The following is an 18,470-nucleotide window of genomic DNA, read 5'->3' as shown; positions in this document are numbered from 1 at the left end:
CCCATTTTTTTCGATAAATAGATAGATAGAAAAACAGAAAAATCTGATAGAGAAAGAAACTATTATAATTTACTATTTCATTATCTCTGTCTCTTATCATTCTTTTTTTGTTTAAAAAATGAATGAAAAAATTCAACCTTTAAATAAAACAATGAAGAGAGGGAGAGAGAGAATTGATACTGATCGAAACAAAACAATAGAAAAAAGAGAATGTCCTTTTAAACATTTCTTAACTGATAAATTGATGCTAAGTCAATTTTTCACCAAATACACACACACACACACAGTAGTCGATCGAAATAGTTTATTCAACATTCCACATTCCACATTCATTCATTCATTATCAATCAACAAGGGCAAACAAAACCGAACAAAAAAAAAAACAGAAACAAAAAACATCTGTCATTATTTAATGTTTTTGTTTGTATCATCTGATGATGATAATAATGGTGGTGGTGGTGGCCGCCAAAATTGAAAAAAAACAACAGGTATCATCATCATCATCATCGTTGATTGAATGAATGAAATGAATGAATTGTTTATTTTCATGGATGAATTCATTTCATTCGTTTCATAGATGTTGGCTTTTTGAAAAAAAAATGTTTGAATTTGTTTTTCAACAAACAACAAACAACAACAACAACAAAATGTGTATTGCAGGTAGCATCATATATAAAAAAATAGAGATGATAAATTAAGATTGTCATGGTTATTATCATCACCATAGGAATTCTCTCTCCCTCTGCGTGTAATCACCAAAAAAAAGCAAACCCCAAAAATAGCCATCGTTTTTTTTGTTGTTCGAATGGACAATATGGAATAATGAATAATAAATGAGTAAAAGAGGGGAGAATGAAATGAAGAAAAAACATTCGACATGGACATTATCATCATCATTATCATTCAAATTGGTAAAAAAATGGATGTCTATTTTTTATCTTCTGGTTGTGTTGGTGATTGTTTGTTTGTTTGGTTGAACAACAAAAAAAACTGAATTTGAAAAAGATGATAATTTGAATTTGAATTTGTTGATCAGAATTGCACCCTGTTCCGCTTCTTGTTTTCGAATAATAATCATCATCTCATTATCAGACACAAAAAAAAAACAGACACGCAAACCGCACACACACACCTGCATTTGATTGAACGAAATTTTCTTAAAATGATGATGATTACGATGATGAGGATGATGATGATGCACGCAAATATTAATTTATTTTTCTTGTGTTACGAAGAAACGAAAAGAAAAGAAGAAAAAATCCTTGTTTTTCGTGATTTGTTTTCATGTCTTTCGAATGACGAAAAAATAATATTAAGAGGAAATATTCGAATTCGAATTCGAATCGGATAAGATTCGAATCGATTGTCAAAACAATCGATTGTCATCAAAAACAAAACAAAACAAACTTACCACCATTGGATCGAAAAATATCATCCACCAAAACAAAAAAAAAACAATTGATTGATTGATTGATTGAATGAATGAATGAATGTTTGTTGTTTACGTTGTTTTTCTTTTGCGGTTTGTTTATGTGTTTGTGGTTTTTCTGATTTGGCATCCACAAAACATACGATAAATGAATGAATGAAGATTCGAAGAAATTATCAAATATTACGATGGTTGATGATTGATTGATTGATTTTTTGATTTTGAAAGATAGATACCAACAACAAGGTAGATATAGTAAAAACTATTATCTCATTGATTAATTGATTGATATTTGAGACGTTTTTGATGATAATGGTGGTTGATTAGGGCAGCAACATTTGCTGCAGCAATGTTTACTTGTTTACTGTGTTATGATCATCTAAATAGAAAAAAAAAATGAAAATAGAAATTTTTCAAATCAAATTTTTCAAACCAAACATACCTTTGTTTTTGGTTGAATTTTGATATTTTCAATTTTTTAATCCTTCGTTGTCGTTGTCGGTGTGTGTTTGACATTCAAAGATTTCATTCGCATCATCTGTCGAGATTAACTGATTGACTGACTGACTGACACACAGGATAAATGAAATTATCGAAGCTTTAGGTTTTTTGTTTGTTTTTTTTGACAAAATCTTCAGGTTTTTTTTTTCGCAAATGATCAACCAGTAGGAAGACAGTTTACTAATCTTTAAATCTTTTTTTTTTTTAAATCTTCAGTATGGATTCGGATTGTTGTTGTTCGTGATTATTGTAAAATTTTTGTTGTTGTTGTTGTTTTTCGGCTACCGTAAAACGTCACTATCATCCGACAATCATCACGCCAATGTTGGTTGGTTGATTGGTTGGATTTTAACTTGTTTTTTTTAACTTTTCTAAAACTAGAAACCAAAAAATCAAAAACCGAACCATAATGGTTTTTTTTTGTAAAAATGAAAAAATTCAATAAAAAAAACGAATACAATGCTGTTGTGTTTACCCCACAACCACCGAAATATCATCATCATTATCATCGGCAACAACAACAACAACAACAGCAGAAAAAAAACAGAAAATAATGACTTACCATCATTGATGATATTACAATGGCTCTCTTCATTTCTGGTTAATATTGTTATTGTATTCTCTCTATTCTCTCCCCGCAAAATTGCTATTGCAATCGGCTCGATTTTTTTGGTTTTACCTCTAACCAAGAACCAGAAAATACGCAACATCACTATCAAAAAAATAAATGACTGGCGTCTGTTCATCGTTTTTTTTTGTGTTCTAGTTTGATCATCATCATCATCATCGGATATCAAACAGAAACAGAAAGAAAGAAAGAATCCACAAAAAAAATACACAATTATACCCAGCAGTAGTCATTCAGTGTTAGTTCGGGTGAAATAAAAAAATGAAAGAATGGTTTGCTCCGATTCGATGTGTGTGTGTGTTTTCGGGGAAAAGGATCCTCCCTATATTCTTCTTTTTTTTGATTTGATTTGATTCAATCATTGAATAATTGCCGGTCGCGGATGAAAGAATGCGCGCGCGCGTTTTATAAACAGAATTTTTTTTTAAATCAAATTTTATGAAACCTATGCTGCCATCTAATGTTCCATTGGAAAAAATGATTTTTTTTTCTGATTGTATCGATTAATTCGTCCATCGTTTTGATGTTTTGGTTTTAATTCACGTGTTGATTTTTTTGATGTTTGTAAAATTTAATCATGTCCCGAAGAAATTTTCAAAATAAAAATCAAAATAAATTTCAATCAAAAAGAAAGGTAAAATTTATTTGAATTTGAAAACTTTTATAAAACCAAAAAATAACCAAACAAAAACAAAATCCAGCTTGATCCAGATGAATTTGATCTGGAAAAAGCACGTCATGAAGTTTTTCAATTAGGTATTAAAGGATTTTCCGATAAAGATAAACGTACTGCTAAACGTGAATTAGCTATACGATTAGGTGCAAAACCTAAAAAACCGCGTGGTAAAAATATTCAACAACATTTACAAGAAATACGTGAACGTAAACAAAAAGAACGTGAACAACAACAACAACAACAACAAAATCGATCGGGAAAAACAAAAAATCGAAAAAACCAAAAATCAACAACAAGGAAAAAAGGTTTAAATGAAGTACGTGGAATGGATTATCAATTGGGAAAATATCGTAATGGTGTACAATATTTAAGCCGACAAGATATTGAAAAAATACAAAAGAAAAAATAATAAAAATTTCTATTTTAAAATTTAAATTTGTTTATTTTGTAAATATTTTTCCCTGTTTGTTATAAATTTTATACCATCACCAGGTAGATTTGTTTTAATTAATGGTGATAAAAATATTGTTAAAAACCAACGATTACCTAATGTTTCATAAAGATTTTTTCGCCAATCATTCAGATTATAATCATTAATTAGATTAGCTTTTTCATATGTTGTTTGATTAATACATAATAAATGAAAATGATAGATAAATAAACCGGTTGCAAATATAGCACCAACAATACATAACATTGATATCATATTACAACAAGTTGTCCAAAAATCAATCCAACCAGCTAAATAAAAACCTAATGGTACTGAATGTACACCTAATGACCACCAACCAAGATGTTTTATATTCATCCAAATATAAGGCCAATGTATTGATATTGCATAAATACAACCAAAACCAACATTGAATAATAGGCCCATAAAATATCTGTAATAAAAAAAACAACATAAAAAAAAACTTATAACTGTCCAAAAGAAAATTACAATAAAAGAAACTTACTTGTAATTTTTATAACCAATACAGCAGGCTTTTTGATGTGAAGAAGAAATAAAGAAAAATCATTATAAAAAAAATTGGATTTATTGCGAAACAAAAAAACTTACAAGTAAAAACACAATGATGATCACGACGTAATATACAACGATTACATTGTTTACAATGAAATGCACGTGGTGGTATATTAGCTTCACAGATATAACAATAATTCCATTGTGATGATAATGATGATGACGATGAAGATGATGATGATAATGGTAATGCTGTTGTATTGGTATTGATATTTGAAGTTATAATACTATTAATCGATGTATCCGTAATAATAACCAAATAAAGATTTAAACATGTATTTATAAATAAAATTATAGCCATTAATAAATGAAAATTAATAATCATAATTGAATTTTTTGATTGATCATTTTCCAATAAATATGGCCGTATGATGAATACTTCGAATAAAAATACAATAAAAATCATTGATAGAAAAAATATTGATGATAATGATTCGGTTAGATGTTTTTTTCGATTAAACATTTTTGATTTTTTTGATTTCAAATCACTTCAAACAAAAAAAAAGAAAAGAATCAAGAATTTTACTGATCAGAATAATGTTGTTTTGCTCTATTTTGTCGAAACATTATTTATTTATTTAGGTTTTTTCTTTTGGATAGCAGTTTTTTTTTCTTCTTTTTTTTTACATAAATCATTTATATAGATTTCTATAGATAATGATTGTTTTTCTTTCTTTATTTGAGTTGATATGGTTGGTTGGTTGTCATGGAAAATTATTAACCGGAAAAACCGGCGTTGTTTTTGTTTTAAATCACCAAAACAGAAAAGGTAAAAATTAATAAAATATTTTTTTTTTTAAACCAAAACTTTATTTTAATCAAACTTTGTTTTCGCTTTTTGATGATCAAATAAAATTCGAATGTTTATGAATTCGAATGTTTTAGAATCAAGAATAATTTTTATAAGAATTTGAATCATTAGATGGCGTTAGATATATTCTACGCGTAAGATTCATTTTTTTGTTTATCGTTCGATTCGAAAGAACACGCATTCATATTGATATATCAATATATTGAGAATATTATGTGTTTTTTGAGTGAATTTTGAAAAAAAACGAATTGATAAAATGGATACTATTGCCGAAACAATTGTTGGATTACCATTCAATATACTTATTGTACCGAATATTAAATTAAAAAAACCATTATGGTTAGGTTTACCATCATCAATGACTGTTTTTAGTTTAATATTAGTATCATATTTTTTTGTTTGTGGTGGTATGATTTATGATGTTATTATTGAACCACCTGCAATTGGATCAACTGTTGATGAACATGGTTATTCACGTCCAGTTGCATTTATGCCATATCGTGTTAATGGTCAATATATTATGGAAGGTTTAGCATCATCAATGCTTTTTACATTAGGTTCGATTGGTTTTATTATTTTGGATAAAACACATCAACCAACTACACGTAAATTAAATCGTATATTTTTAATTTCGATTAGTTTTTCATTAATATTGGTATCATTTTTTACTACTTGGGTATTTATGCGTATGAAATTGCCGTAAGTTATCCTTTTTTTTCCGCTGAAATTCTGAATCTGATGTTTGTTTTTTATTTTTCATTTCAAACAGTGGTTATCTGCAATAATCTTTGAAAACATGGTTTTGTTTTTTTCCCTTTTCGTTTGATAATTCTGTTCCAAAAAAATAAATAATTTTGATATTTTATAAATAAAATTTGAAGAAAAAATCAAGAATTTTTTTTTACGTTGTTTATGACCGGTATCGAAATTCGTTGGAAAAAAAAATATCAAAATGGTAGTGGTATACATATTATAATGTTGATAATTTGATGAATCGAATGATAAGAATGTTGATTACCCGCGCAGACACACCCACTTTTTTTTAATATCATATTCTGTATACAGGAAATTTTTGAATACATTTCATTAACAAAAGATGGCAGTAAAAATCATTTATCTGATTGGTCAATGTCTGTCCATCTTGATCGACATATGTTTGATTGTATATCAATGATAAATGCTACTACCTTTTTTTTTTTTTTTTTTTTGTTTAGACAGCCATCATTGAATGGTGTGTGTTTTGTGAGCAGCGAAAAAATGAGCGACGAATCGCTGACTCGCCTGCCTGGCTCTCTTTCTCTCTCTCTCTGTTTGCTCTGTTCGCGCTCACTTTATTTATATTAATTCTGTATATGTTTTGCCTGTTTGGTTATGTGTGTTTGACCTGACCATCATTATTATTCTGTTTCAAAACATCAAAAACAAAAAAAAAATCAAATTCTTAAATCAAAATCCAATTATATCGAATGAATTTCGAAACAACAATAACAACAACAACAACAAACGTAATTTCCTGATTATCTTATGTATGGTTGTGTATGGTGTATAGTGTGTGTTTGTATCAAGTATCAAATATCATCATGGTTTTGTTAACTTGACGCTTGTTTTTTTTGGTGTAATGTGACCATTTGTGTTGTGTAAAAGTTTTCAAATATATTTTATTATTGTTTGAAAACAATCATCACCAACCAAAACAACAACAACGGACAAACACATCTCATCTATTCTTTGAATTCTATTGTTGGATGATGTGTGTTTGTATGTTTGTGTGATGGATGATGGTGTGAATTCCATTATTTTGAATTCTTAAATTCAAAAATATCAATTCTACTTTTTGCAAACATCTTTAATTTTGTTTTTCTTAAAAAAAATAATAATATTTCCTAATTCGATAACACCATCCATTTTCCATCATCCAAACAAATAAAATAAAATACATGCCATTACTTGATTGGTTGAATATTCTGGCCAAAAGATGGCGTCAGTTTTCTCTTAATGATTCTTGATGACTCGTTTTTTTTATTATGTGACTGTGTGGTTGGTTGTTTTACGAGGTAATTTGATGTGATCAACAACAAACAAACACACCACTCTCTCTCTTTCTCACATTATAACGCGCCATTTTCTTTTTTTTGTTTTCGTTTGTTTATTATTATTTTGAATTTTTTTTTTTTTGGTAAAATTTTTAAAATTAAATTTTGGATTTAACCAAAAGAAAAGAAAGAAAAAAAACTTTTGTTTGAAAAAAAAATTCGATTTCGTTTGTGTTTGAGTGATGTGATGTGTCGGTGTTTTGTTTTGGTGTACTACAATCGAATCGTATTGATTTGAACAACATACACTCGCCCGGAAACAAAAAAAATAACATTGAAATTCTATGAAATTCTTGTTTGTTTGGTTTGGTTTGTTTTGATATGGATACCAGGTATGTTTGTTGTTTATTTGTTTTTTGTTTTTACTATTTGATTATCATCCATATTTTTTTCTTCTTCTTCGATATTATTAAAATTAGCAATGCCAGTAGTAGTAATGCAGATATTTTAGATCAAAGTTTTTCATCATCAAATAATTCCGAATCAAATATGTCTTCATCAACAACTGCAACAGCAGCAGCACCAACAGCTATTGTTGTTTCACAACAACAACAACAATCTTCAAATTTACCACCATCATCAATTCAACCTGGATCATCAATGTTATCATCTCAACAACAACATCATGATCAAACAACATCATTAGTTGGACAACATCAACATCAACAACAACAACAATTATCAAGAAATGATGGTAATTTAACACAAATATTGATTGGGACCAATCCAGATGGTACACCATTATATTGGAATGAACCATATGTACAACCAATACAAGGTGTTGTACAACCAATTACAATACCACCATTTGATAAACCACATCGTAATACAAATCAATTACAATATTTATTACGTATAATAAATCGAAATATATGGAAACATCAATTTGCATGGCCATTTCATGAACCAGTAAATGCAGAAAAATTACAATTACCTGATTATCATACAATCATTAGAAGACCAATGGATTTAGGAACAATAAAAAAACGTTTAGAAAATTGTTATTATTATTCAGCACAAGAATGTATGGATGATTTTCGTTTAATGTTTAACAATTGTTATCTATATAATAAAGAAGGTGATGATGTTGTTATGATGGGACATAGTATTGAAAAATTATATAATTCAAAATTGTCCGAAATGCCACGTGAAGAGATTGAAATACCAATACAAGTAAAAAATGCAAAAGAAAAAGGAAAAAAAGGTAAAGGAAAATCTAAAACGAAAACAATAACACCAGGATCATCGAGAGGTAAGTGTTATATGTTTGTTTTGAAAATATTTATGGAATTTTTGTTTTGTTGCATTGTTTTGTTTTATTTTAATAGTATTAGTAATGAATACAAATTCAACAACAATACCAACAACACAATTAACATCAACACCAATATCAACAAAGCAGCCTTTATCATTATATTCTGCACAACCATCACAACAACAACAACAATTATCATCAAGACAGATAAATAATAATAATATTGGTGGTCCAACAACAACAACAACAGTAGCACAGAAAAGTAATATTAGTCAAACATCGAATATTGTTGTTCCATCAACGACACCATTATTAACCTGTAATAATAGTAGTAAAACATCAACACAAATGGATTCGATTCTTAGCCAAAATTCTTCAAATATTATTACACAACAACAACAACAATCTAATAATTTACCTCAACGTTCGAATGTTGATATGAATTCTATTGGACAACAATCAACATCATTGTTACAAACATCACATCAACAACAACAACAACCACCTCCATCAACAAATTCTCAATATCTTAATTCTAGCCCATCAACTGTGATCCCAATCAATACAACAACAAAAACACCTAAAAAAGGTGTAAAAAGAAAAGCCGATACAACAACATTAGAATTAGAATCATTGGGTGGTAATAATAATAATAATAATAATTTTACTGCACATATAGTTAATGATGATATAACAAAACCATCAACAATGAAAACACGAAGAGAAAGTGGTCGACCAATAAAAAAACCATCAAAAGAATTACCAGAAATTGGTAAACAAAAACAATCATCAAAAGCAAAAAAAGGAAAATTATCTGAACAAATGAAATATTGTGGAACAATATTAAGAGAGCTTTTATCTAAAAAACATAAAGATAATGCATGGCCATTTTATGATCCAGTCGATGCTGATAAATTAGAAATACATGATTATTATGAAGTAATCAAACATCCAATGGATTTAAATACTGTAAAAAGAAAATTAGAATCACGTGAATATAATAAACCGGATGAATTTGCAGCCGATATAAGATTAATATTTACAAATTGTTATAAATATAATTCACCTGATCATGCTGTTGTTTCTATGGGTAGAAAATTACAGGTAAATAATTATTATCTAATTATTATTCAGGTGTGTTAGTGTGTAGTGTTTTACCTCTGCTGGGCAAAAAATCTGTCTAGATATTATAATGATGGATTTTTAATCAACAGAAGAGGAATATTATCATAATCAAATTTAATCGCAGTTTTTTCTTTTGATTCTAAAAAAATAAGAATTACTGTTTCATGCTTTTGTGACATTTTTTATTTTCTCTTTTTTATAGGATGTTTTTGAAATGAGATATGCAAAAATGCCCGATTTTGATGATCATAGCGATAAAAGTGATGATGAAGGTGTTACATCAGATGATAATAATAATAATAATTATTCATCATCATCATCATGTTCAGAAAGTTCTGATAGTGATGATGATACGAATACATTGAAAACAATACAAGAACAATTGAAAAAATTAAATGAACAAGTACAACAATTAGCTAAAAAAGCTGAAAGAAATAGTAGGAAAAAGAAACATAGATCAAAAACAAATAAACCGGAACGTAAAGAACGTGGACATGGTCATATTGGTGCCGGTGGTAATAATAATAATAATAGTGGTGGTGTTGTTAAAGTAGAAGTTAATGATGATTTAGATGCTGGTTCGGGTTATAATCATCACCATCATCATCATCATCATCATACTGGTGGTGTTGGTGGCGGTGGTAATCAAGCCAATTTGGCAACGATTAATTCACAATTTCCTCTCAATACATTTGGTGGTTTAAATAATGATACATTTGGTACAAGCGGTGGAATCGGTGCTGGTACTGGTTCAAATGCTTTAAGTAAGTTTTTTGTTTCCTTATCCTTTTTGTAGTTTGACAATTGGAATTATTAATGAAATTTTGATTTTAATTTTTTTTCAAAGATGCCAATAGTGTTATTAATAATAAAAAAACCAAAACAACAACAAAAACAAATCGTAAATCAACAAAAGCTATTACTGTACCTCAAAATACATTGAATCGAATCGATTCAGAAGAAGAAGATAATGCTCGTCCAATGAGTTATGATGAAAAACGACAGCTTAGTCTTGATATTAATAAATTACCTGGTATGGTTAATTTAATTGTTTTTGTTTGTTAATTTTTTTTTTGTTTGTTTATTTATAATTTTGATGTTTTTTTTAAAAAAAAAATTTAAATAATTAGGTGATAAACTTGGTAAAGTTGTACAGATTATACAACAACGTGAACCAACATTAAGAGATTCAAATCCGGATGAAATTGAAATTGATTTTGAAACATTAAAACCATCAACATTACGTGAATTGGAAAGCTATGTTGCTAGTTGTTTGAAAAAAAAGAATAGTATGTGTTTTTGTTTTTTTGTTGAATCAATCGAATGAATCCTTTTTTTAAACTCTTTCTTTTTTTGTTTTGAAAACTTATAGCCACAATCAAAGATAAAAGGCCAAGTAAAGCAAAAGAAGAAACGGAAAAGAAAAAACAAGAAATTGAAAAACGACTAAATGATACTGGACAATTGGCGGCTAATAAGAAAAATAAAAAAGGTTTGAATTTTTGAATTTTTTGTTGAAATTTTTGTTGAATATTTTATCCAATTTGAACTAATAATTTTTTTCATTTTATCTTCTTTTTTTTTTGTCGTTTTTAATTCAATGTGGTCCACCAATATGATATTCTTCCTTTCGTTTGTTTTTTTTTTTTTGGGACATAAACAGCAGATCCATATGCATTTACTGAAGAAGAAAATGGTGTCAGATTAAGTGAATCAAGTTCAAGTGATAGTGATTCAAGCAGCGATAGTAGCTCATCATCATCATCATCATCGGACAGTTCTGATTCTGAATCAGGTTAGGAAATAAAAAATGAATAAAAAACAACTTCAATATAAACAACATACAACACACACATACCTTACGTTACGTAAGATTTGATAATAGAAATGATATATATTATAGATGATGATGATAATGATAGATTTTTTTTTGTATATTTTGATTTAAAAAAAATCTCAATACTTTGGAGTGCAGTGTGTGTCTGTTTTGTGTTTATTTAAGTTATGTTTCGTTAATTTTTCTATTTAAAATATTCTTTGATATAATGGATTTTTCGTATCAAATCATTTTTTTCTCACTCACACACACAATCCCTGTGTTATTTAAATTTATTATCACTTGACTTTTTATTTATTTTTAATAATGTTTTCAACAAAAAACAAAAACAAATCAATTCTTTCGTACTATTTCAGTCTTCTAATTCTGATCTTTAAAAACAAACAAGAAAATAATTATTCCTTTTTTTTTCTACAAATAATTTTTTTGTACATAAATAACATTCACATTCACATAAACAAATTTCATTCATTTCATTTCATTAATGTCATAATAATTTTTATATAATAATCATATCCATATCCATGTATTTAGTGATTATGTTTGATTGAATTGTTTATGTTTTTGTGTTTGTGTCTTTGTGTGTGTTTATTGTGGGTGTTTTTCTGAATTATTTCACAACAACAACATCAATGTAAAAAAAAAAGATTTAAACATCATCAATTTTTCCATAATCATCTAAAAGCCTTTCGAATCACATCAAATCAATCACTTTTTTTTTACCTGTTATCTAATAACAACATTTTTTTTATGTATACACTCACAAACAATCAAATCCATTATACATACCAAAAAAATTCTTAACAAGTTTTCTTTTTTGAATTGAATGATTGATAAACAATTAAAATTTTGATTATTTTTTTTGCAAAAAAAGATTTTCTTTTCTTTTCTGGTTTGTTTGTTTGTCTGTACTGCACTCTAAGTTTTGAGATTTTTTTTTGATTTTTGAAAGAATTTTTTTTTGATCCAAACAACGATACTCTGTTTTTTTCTCATTTGATTTTTTGGATGCCAAAAACCGTTAATGTTAATTCTTTTCTTTTTTTTCAATTATTCGAAATTTATAGAATCACCAAAGAAAAAAGGAAATCAAAATAATCAAACAGGTAGTGGTGGCGGTGGTGGTGGTAGTGGTCAATATAATGCACCACAACATGTACCAACATTTCCTGGAACATTACCGATAAATTCTCCATATACACAGCCACCACCATCATCATCATCATCATCATTTCCGAATAATTCAACCGGAGTAGTAGGTGGTGGAATTCCACCACCACCACCAATTTCTTCATCAAATATACCAGTACCATCATCATCATCATCATTTTCATCTCATGTTCATCCATCATTATCAAATGTCAGTTTACAAGATTCAATGAATCCTGGTCTTCATCCACCACCACCATCATCATCATCATCATCATTGGCCAAGAATATTCCATCCCAATCTCAGCCACCATCATCAAATTCATCATCATCGTCCATTAATAGTGGTGGTGCTGGTGGTAATCGTGCTTCTGTAGCACAAACATCACTTCGTAAATCAAATCAATCATCTATTCATCAACAATTAACAACACCATCATTTCAAAATTCTCAACAACAACAACAACATACACCTTCATCAGGAACGGCATCACATTTTAAAAATGGTTAGCCTACATTTTTTTTTGTTGTTGTTTCTTTGTGTTTTTTATTATTATTTTCGAAAATTTTTTGTTCTATCAAAAATAGCAAATGTTTTATCAAGAGATTCATCATCTTCTGGTTCTTCGTTAAGTATGTGAAATTGTTTTTTTTTTCGATCAAAAGAATGTTAATTTTCATTCCATTTTTTTTTTAGTATCCAAGTTAAAGGAAGAACCAATGAGTGGCGGCCGTATGAATGATCCAGGTTTGTGTTTGTTTGTTTGTTTGTGTGATTATTTTTTTTTTTTGAAATTTTAAAACTTAAAATCACTTTTGACATTTTGCAAAAATAGATTTAGTGGCTTATAAATCGAAAACTAGCAATAATTCACATCAAATGATGGATAATAAAAAATCATTAGATTCAAAATCATCAATGAATACTATGTCTAATTCTGGATTATCATCAAAGAAAACGGTAGGATTTAAATCCCCATATCATTGATTTAAATTGGTAATAATTTTTTTTTTTTTTTTTTGGTTGTTGAATAATTTAGGCACCAACAGGTGATTCTAATAAACAACAAAAATCATCAATAACATCTTGGTCAAGTCAACAACAAACAACAAGTGGCGGTAGTAGTAGTAGTGGTGGTGGTGGTAATAATAGTTCAAATACTGGATTCTTACCAAAAGCTGAAAATACATTTGAACAATTTCGTAAACAAGCCAAAGAAAAAGAGAATCGTGAAAAACAATTAAAAGTAGCACAAGAACGTAAACAAGAACAACGACAACGTTTAGAAAAACAACATGGTGGTAGTATTATACCGGATGAAGAAGAATTGAATACAAATCAAATGGATACAAATAGAACAACACGTAAACATAATCCATATGATGATATTGCAAGACATGGTAAATCAACAAATTCATCACCAGCATCGGATTCAAATTCAATGTCACCAGCATTTACGAATTCAGTATCTGAACGTGAACGTCAACGACAAAGAGAACAGGAACGTCGTCGTCGTGAAGCTGTAAGCAAATCTATTTCCATAATGAAGAATTTTTTTCATATAAAGAATTTATTATTTTTATTTTTACATTTTTTTAGATTGCATCACAAATCGATATGAATCGTCAAAGCGATATTATGGCCAATTTTGAAGAAATGTTATAAAAAAAAGAAGAATGAATGACTAACTAACTACTCACATTGTATTTTGTTTTCTTTTTTTTTGGAAATATATTTTTCTCTCTTATAATAATGATAATAATTTAAAATAACCACAACCACAGCAACACACACACACAATATATAGTTATTAGATTTTTTTGTTTCGTCCCTTGTATTATAAACACACAGACACACCACACAAATTGTACGATAATTCAATGAAGAAGAAGAAAAAACTGAATTTTATTTTATTTCATTTCATTCACCATCATCATCATTACCTTAATACTTATAATTGTATCGTGCTATTATCATCCATTCATTCATTCATTCATTTTTAAAGAAATTTGAAAAAGAAAAAAAAAACAAACAAACATTCATAATCATCATGCTTGATTTCATTCAATCATTTTTTTTTCATTAACCCCGTGTAATATATTTTTATATATAAAAAAAACTTGAACTGTCATCACCAACACACACATCTTATATATGTGACAACAGGCAAATATTTTTTTCCTTTTTTGATTTTTTGCTTGTTTGTTTGTTTGGTTTCAAATGAAAAGAATCAATCCAACAAACCGCGCAACAAGCAATTGATGAAAAACATTTTTTCATTTTATTCTTCTATAGAATCTATTTGTAAAATCACAATAATGGTATATCCCCCTCTTTACTCTTATTTTATTCTATATTTATTTATTCTATATGAATGATAACGATCTGATGATGAATCCGGAATTTTCTTTCCTTTTTTTTCTCTCTCTCTCTCTTTTGGTCACTCTTTTTAATGAATTTTTTTTTCTCTCGTTCTTTTTCTTTTTTTTTGCTATATGTATGATGAAAATATAGGCAACGAACGTTGGAGATGAATTTTTTTTCGTTCTCTTTTTAATAAAATGAAAAAAATATATGCAAAATATTTTAAAAAAAATTGATGGTGTAAAATTGATTTTTTTTGGTTATTGAAGATTATCGATAATTTCATTTGGATAACATTTTTTATATGTATCAATAAGCTGTGGATCCATTAAACAAATACTTTCTAATTGATTACCTAATGTTACCCAATTTGGTTGTGTATTATGTTGACGTCCGAATAATTCAATTTTCCTGGTTCCCGGTGATAAACGTTCAATAATACCATAAATTTCATCTGGTTTATGGCTTGTAGCACGAACTTCAGCAACAATTACATCACAATCCAAACTACGATTAATATTTTTTGGATTTCCTTTTAAACCAACTAAACAATGTTCTTTACCATGATTAATCCAATGTCCAGTACGACCAGTACGTATAATACGTTGTAATTGATTAGTTTTTACCCAAATTAATTCATCACAACGTTCATAACCCCAAAGTTTAAGACATTCACGACCTAATTCCATAGCACGACCAGTAACCCATAAAAATATAAGACCTTCATCCTGTAAACAAGGAATATTTAGATTACGCATTTCATCATCCGACATTGTACCATATGGTAATTCCATATGTATATCCCATGGTGGATCAGCCATAACAACCGAAAATTTTCCCAAAATACTCATATCAAAAAAACGTAAATCACAACGTATCCATTGTGCAGGGAAAAGATTTCGTTTAAATGGTTGTTCAGTTGCTGTTGACAATGTTATGACGATATTATTATTATTATTATTATTATTCTGATTGGTTATCGTTGAAGCCGTATTATTATCATTAGTATAAATGGTTGGATCATTCTTTTTTTCAACTTTATAATGTACATATTTACATGTATCCATATGAAAACAGGTATTTAAAAATGAACAATCACCTAATGATTCATCAGTATGTTTTTGTATAATTTTAAGAAAATGTATACGTTCACATGGTTCATTTGAATTATTTGATCGAATACATTCTTCAGGTGTACCACGTGGACAAAATTCCTGTACATTTGGATTTAATGAACGAAATTGTTCATTCAATAATAATTCTTTTGCTGTTGGTTTTGATAATAATCGTTGTATTTCTTCGGAAATTTTTTGATTTTCTTTTTCAATTGTTGATTGTAATGATAGTATACCTTCGACTGAATCATTTTTATTATTATTATTATCGGATTTTTCTTTATCATTATTTGAATGAAATTTTTTCGCCGTATGTAAATCTTTGGATTTAGATTCTGATTGATCATTATCATTATCATCATTACTTAAGGGTCGTTTCAATTTATGTTCTTCTGTTTTTTCATTATCTTCTTTCAATAATTTTAATGCATCATAATCAACTGATAGAATAAATATTGTTTTTTCACCATCATCCGATCCAATATATTCATTTAATTCGATTAATTTTTTTAATGAAAATTTTATCAATAATTCTTTAGTAGTTTTTTTATCGGTAAAATTTGATGTTAGCGATTGAATTGTAGCAAAATCAATAGGAAAATTATTTGATTTATCAAATAGAATATCGATTAATTTGTTTTCAATTTTTTTAAAACTTGAATTTGTTTTTACATCAACAAAACCGACTGGAATGGCGGATGATGAAGGCACTGGTGATGATGATGATACATTCAATATATTTTCACGTTGTCGTTTCCATTGTAAAATTTTTTCCTTAATAGAATTATTTCTTTTTTGAATCGCTTGTAAATCATTCCATTTGGAATTGTTCATTTTTTTGATTGAAATTTTAAAAAAATCGAATTGAAAAATTTCCAAAACAAAACAAACTTGGCAATTTTAACCACACCATATATCAACTATTTCGACTTGATACATCTTGTCAATGTTCAAAAAAAAAAAAAAAATTTCGATTGATTCCAAAAATAAATAAAATTTTTATTTCAATTTTTTTGTTTTGTCTATATTAAAATCTCTTTTTTAAATTAATTTTTTTGTTCAAAAAAAATTATGCATAATGTGATGGCGCGTAAAGAATATTTTTTTTTTTGTTAGGAAAATTTCGATGATTGAAGTTTGAGCAATTTATCATGAATAATTTGTTCTTCACCAGATTTTTCATTAAATGGAATGGCTAATGCTTCTTTTAAATAATCATGTGCTTTTCCTTGTTCATTCATCTGTATTAATGTTTGAACAATAAAGAAAACATTTTCTTTCCATCGTGGTTTTAGTTGATATGCTTTCATAAAATACTGTAAGGCATCCTGATAAGTTATTTCGGGTAAACTATAACCAACAATCATACTGGCTAATTTTTTTTCAGCCCATGAAATGGCCAATAATTCTAAACAAAAACGTCCAGCTAAATGATATAATGTTGGATCATCATCTTTCAATGACATTGCAATATCTAAATGTTCTTTAAATTGGATGCCATTGTTAATTTTTTCTTTTATCGAAACAAAATCTTTAAGACAACCAATCGAAATGGCATACCATTTATGACAATTAGCATTATGATCATTCAATTTTAATGCATTATTAGCCATATCAAACGATTCATAAAGTAATTGTTTTTTTGATTCCAAATTATTCATATGATTAGTTGATTTACTAAGCAAATGTGCTGCTTTCGAATGTCTCCATAACATTTCTGCGTCATTTGGATCCTAAAACAAAATAATAATAATAAAATAATAAAAGAACGGTAAATTTTCAATAGAACGGCTCTTTTTGATTTAAAAAACATTACTTTTGACACTTTTTGTTTGATATAATCATAAATATATTGCACATCAATCGAATCATTTTCAAACATATCATCAATTTGTTGATAATCATTTTTTTGTTCATCAATTTCATCCTTAAAACTATGAATAGAAAAGAAAGAATTTTTCAAAAAAAAAAATCATTCGAAAAAAACATTTGCATTTAAAATACATTACATTTCGGCTGTATCATAAAAACATTCCGCTTGATCCGTTTCATCGGATGAAATATCCGAATTACGTTTATTATTGATTTTTTTATTTTTATTCAATTGTAATTCTTGATGAATGGCATCTAATTTTTCATAAAGAACATGAATTTCTTTTTCAAAATCTTTTCGTAATGTTTTCACCAGATCATTATTGTCGGATAAATTTCGTTTTAACCGTTTTCGAACATGATCATCATCATTTGTTGTCAAAAGACTTGTTGCATATCCAATCAACATACCACAAACAAAACATAAAATACCGGTAAATAATGTTTTTCGTGACATGTTGGTGGCCAAAATTGGATAAAAGATTTTCACTTTTTTTCACATTTTATCATCAATCAAATGTACCAAGCGAAAAAAAAACAAAAAACAAAATTGATGTGTTGTGAATTCTCGTAAACACCTTAAACATTCT

The 18,470-nt window shown here is 27.9% G+C and overlaps 6 protein-coding genes across 6 annotated transcripts; 3 read left to right on the top strand and 3 right to left on the bottom strand.

Moving 5' to 3' along the window:
- Positions 1-3,060: 3,060 nt before the first annotated feature.
- Positions 3,061-3,669, top strand: LOC113792209 (40S small subunit processome assembly factor 1-like). The gene is made up of 2 exons (XM_027342120.2): positions 3,061-3,192; positions 3,260-3,669. The coding sequence occupies exons 1-2, from the start codon at positions 3,136-3,138 to the stop codon at positions 3,641-3,643; spliced, it is 441 nt and encodes a 146-aa protein (XP_027197921.2). The 5' UTR covers positions 3,061-3,135; the 3' UTR covers positions 3,644-3,669.
- Positions 3,650-5,105, bottom strand: LOC113792208 (putative palmitoyltransferase ZDHHC24). Its single transcript, XM_027342119.2, has 3 exons — positions 4,295-5,105; positions 4,191-4,218; positions 3,650-4,118 (listed from the first exon to the last, which is right to left on the bottom strand). The coding sequence occupies exons 1-3, from the start codon at positions 4,719-4,721 to the stop codon at positions 3,665-3,667; spliced, it is 909 nt and encodes a 302-aa protein (XP_027197920.2). The 5' UTR covers positions 4,722-5,105; the 3' UTR covers positions 3,650-3,664.
- A 112-nt stretch (positions 5,106-5,217) lies between these two features.
- On the top strand, positions 5,218-6,595 carry LOC113792286 (putative oligosaccharyltransferase complex subunit CG9662). Its single transcript, XM_027342203.2, has 2 exons — positions 5,218-5,768; positions 5,839-6,595. The coding sequence occupies exons 1-2, from the start codon at positions 5,326-5,328 to the stop codon at positions 5,852-5,854; spliced, it is 459 nt and encodes a 152-aa protein (XP_027198004.2). The 5' UTR covers positions 5,218-5,325; the 3' UTR covers positions 5,855-6,595.
- Positions 6,596-6,740: 145 nt separating this feature from the next.
- Positions 6,741-14,862, top strand: LOC113792285 (homeotic protein female sterile-like). The gene is made up of 14 exons (XM_075822293.1): positions 6,741-7,494; positions 7,582-8,414; positions 8,491-9,521; positions 9,745-10,306; positions 10,390-10,575; positions 10,673-10,831; positions 10,915-11,034; positions 11,206-11,337; positions 12,447-13,034; positions 13,117-13,161; positions 13,226-13,276; positions 13,365-13,489; positions 13,569-14,051; positions 14,129-14,862. Exons 1-14 carry the CDS (start codon positions 7,484-7,486, stop codon positions 14,192-14,194), a joined length of 4,392 nt encoding a protein of 1,463 aa, XP_075678408.1. The 5' UTR covers positions 6,741-7,483; the 3' UTR covers positions 14,195-14,862.
- Positions 14,863-14,969: 107 nt separating this feature from the next.
- Positions 14,970-16,935, bottom strand: Mettl3 (methyltransferase like 3). Its single transcript, XM_027342159.2, has one exon. It carries the CDS (start codon positions 16,840-16,842, stop codon positions 15,154-15,156), a length of 1,689 nt encoding a protein of 562 aa, XP_027197960.2. The 5' UTR covers positions 16,843-16,935; the 3' UTR covers positions 14,970-15,153.
- A 98-nt stretch (positions 16,936-17,033) lies between these two features.
- LOC113792247 (regulator of microtubule dynamics protein 1-like) lies at positions 17,034-18,461 on the bottom strand. The gene is made up of 3 exons (XM_027342161.2): positions 18,018-18,461; positions 17,825-17,942; positions 17,034-17,741 (listed from the first exon to the last, which is right to left on the bottom strand). Exons 1-3 carry the CDS (start codon positions 18,335-18,337, stop codon positions 17,121-17,123), a joined length of 1,059 nt encoding a protein of 352 aa, XP_027197962.2. The 5' UTR covers positions 18,338-18,461; the 3' UTR covers positions 17,034-17,120.
- Positions 18,462-18,470: the final 9 nt, after the last annotated feature.

Source organism: Dermatophagoides pteronyssinus, unplaced genomic scaffold (genome assembly GCF_027571235.1).
Source record: "Dermatophagoides pteronyssinus isolate colony J.1.1.1.1 unplaced genomic scaffold, Derpt_VIB-CSIC_2022.12 sq0016, whole genome shotgun sequence".
In the NCBI taxonomy this organism is placed as follows: Eukaryota; Metazoa; Arthropoda; class Arachnida; order Sarcoptiformes; family Pyroglyphidae; genus Dermatophagoides; species Dermatophagoides pteronyssinus.
This window is presented reverse-complemented; position numbering and strand designations above follow the sequence as displayed.

Excerpts from the sequence above, each read along its gene's own strand:
- LOC113792209 (XM_027342120.2), top strand. The coding sequence starts at position 3,136 with ATGTCCCGAAGAAATTTTCAAAATAAAAATCAAAATAAATTTCAATCA. Across the intron at positions 3,193-3,259 it reads AATTTCAATCAAAAAGAAAG|CTTGATCCAGATGAATTTGA; the intron begins GTAAAATTTATT and ends AACAAAATCCAG.
- Mettl3 (XM_027342159.2), bottom strand. The coding sequence starts at position 16,842 with ATGAACAATTCCAAATGGAATGATTTACAAGCGATTCAAAAAAGAAAT.
- LOC113792285 (XM_075822293.1), top strand. Across the intron at positions 8,415-8,490 it reads AACACCAGGATCATCGAGAG|TATTAGTAATGAATACAAAT; the intron begins GTAAGTGTTATA and ends TTATTTTAATAG. Across the intron at positions 10,576-10,672 it reads TGATATTAATAAATTACCTG|GTGATAAACTTGGTAAAGTT; the intron begins GTATGGTTAATT and ends TTAAATAATTAG.
- LOC113792286 (XM_027342203.2), top strand. The coding sequence starts at position 5,326 with ATGGATACTATTGCCGAAACAATTGTTGGATTACCATTCAATATACTT.
- LOC113792208 (XM_027342119.2), bottom strand. The coding sequence starts at position 4,721 with ATGTTTAATCGAAAAAAACATCTAACCGAATCATTATCATCAATATTT. Across the intron at positions 4,219-4,294 it reads TCATCATTGTGTTTTTACTT|CCTGCTGTATTGGTTATAAA; the intron begins GTAAGTTTTTTT and ends CACATCAAAAAG. Across the intron at positions 4,119-4,190 it reads ATTGGTTATAAAAATTACAA|ATATTTTATGGGCCTATTAT; the intron begins GTAAGTTTCTTT and ends TTTTTATTACAG.
- LOC113792247 (XM_027342161.2), bottom strand. The coding sequence starts at position 18,337 with ATGTCACGAAAAACATTATTTACCGGTATTTTATGTTTTGTTTGTGGT. Across the intron at positions 17,943-18,017 it reads TTTTATGATACAGCCGAAAT|TTTTAAGGATGAAATTGATG; the intron begins GTAATGTATTTT and ends TTCTATTCATAG. Across the intron at positions 17,742-17,824 it reads TCAAACAAAAAGTGTCAAAA|GATCCAAATGACGCAGAAAT; the intron begins GTAATGTTTTTT and ends ATTTTGTTTTAG.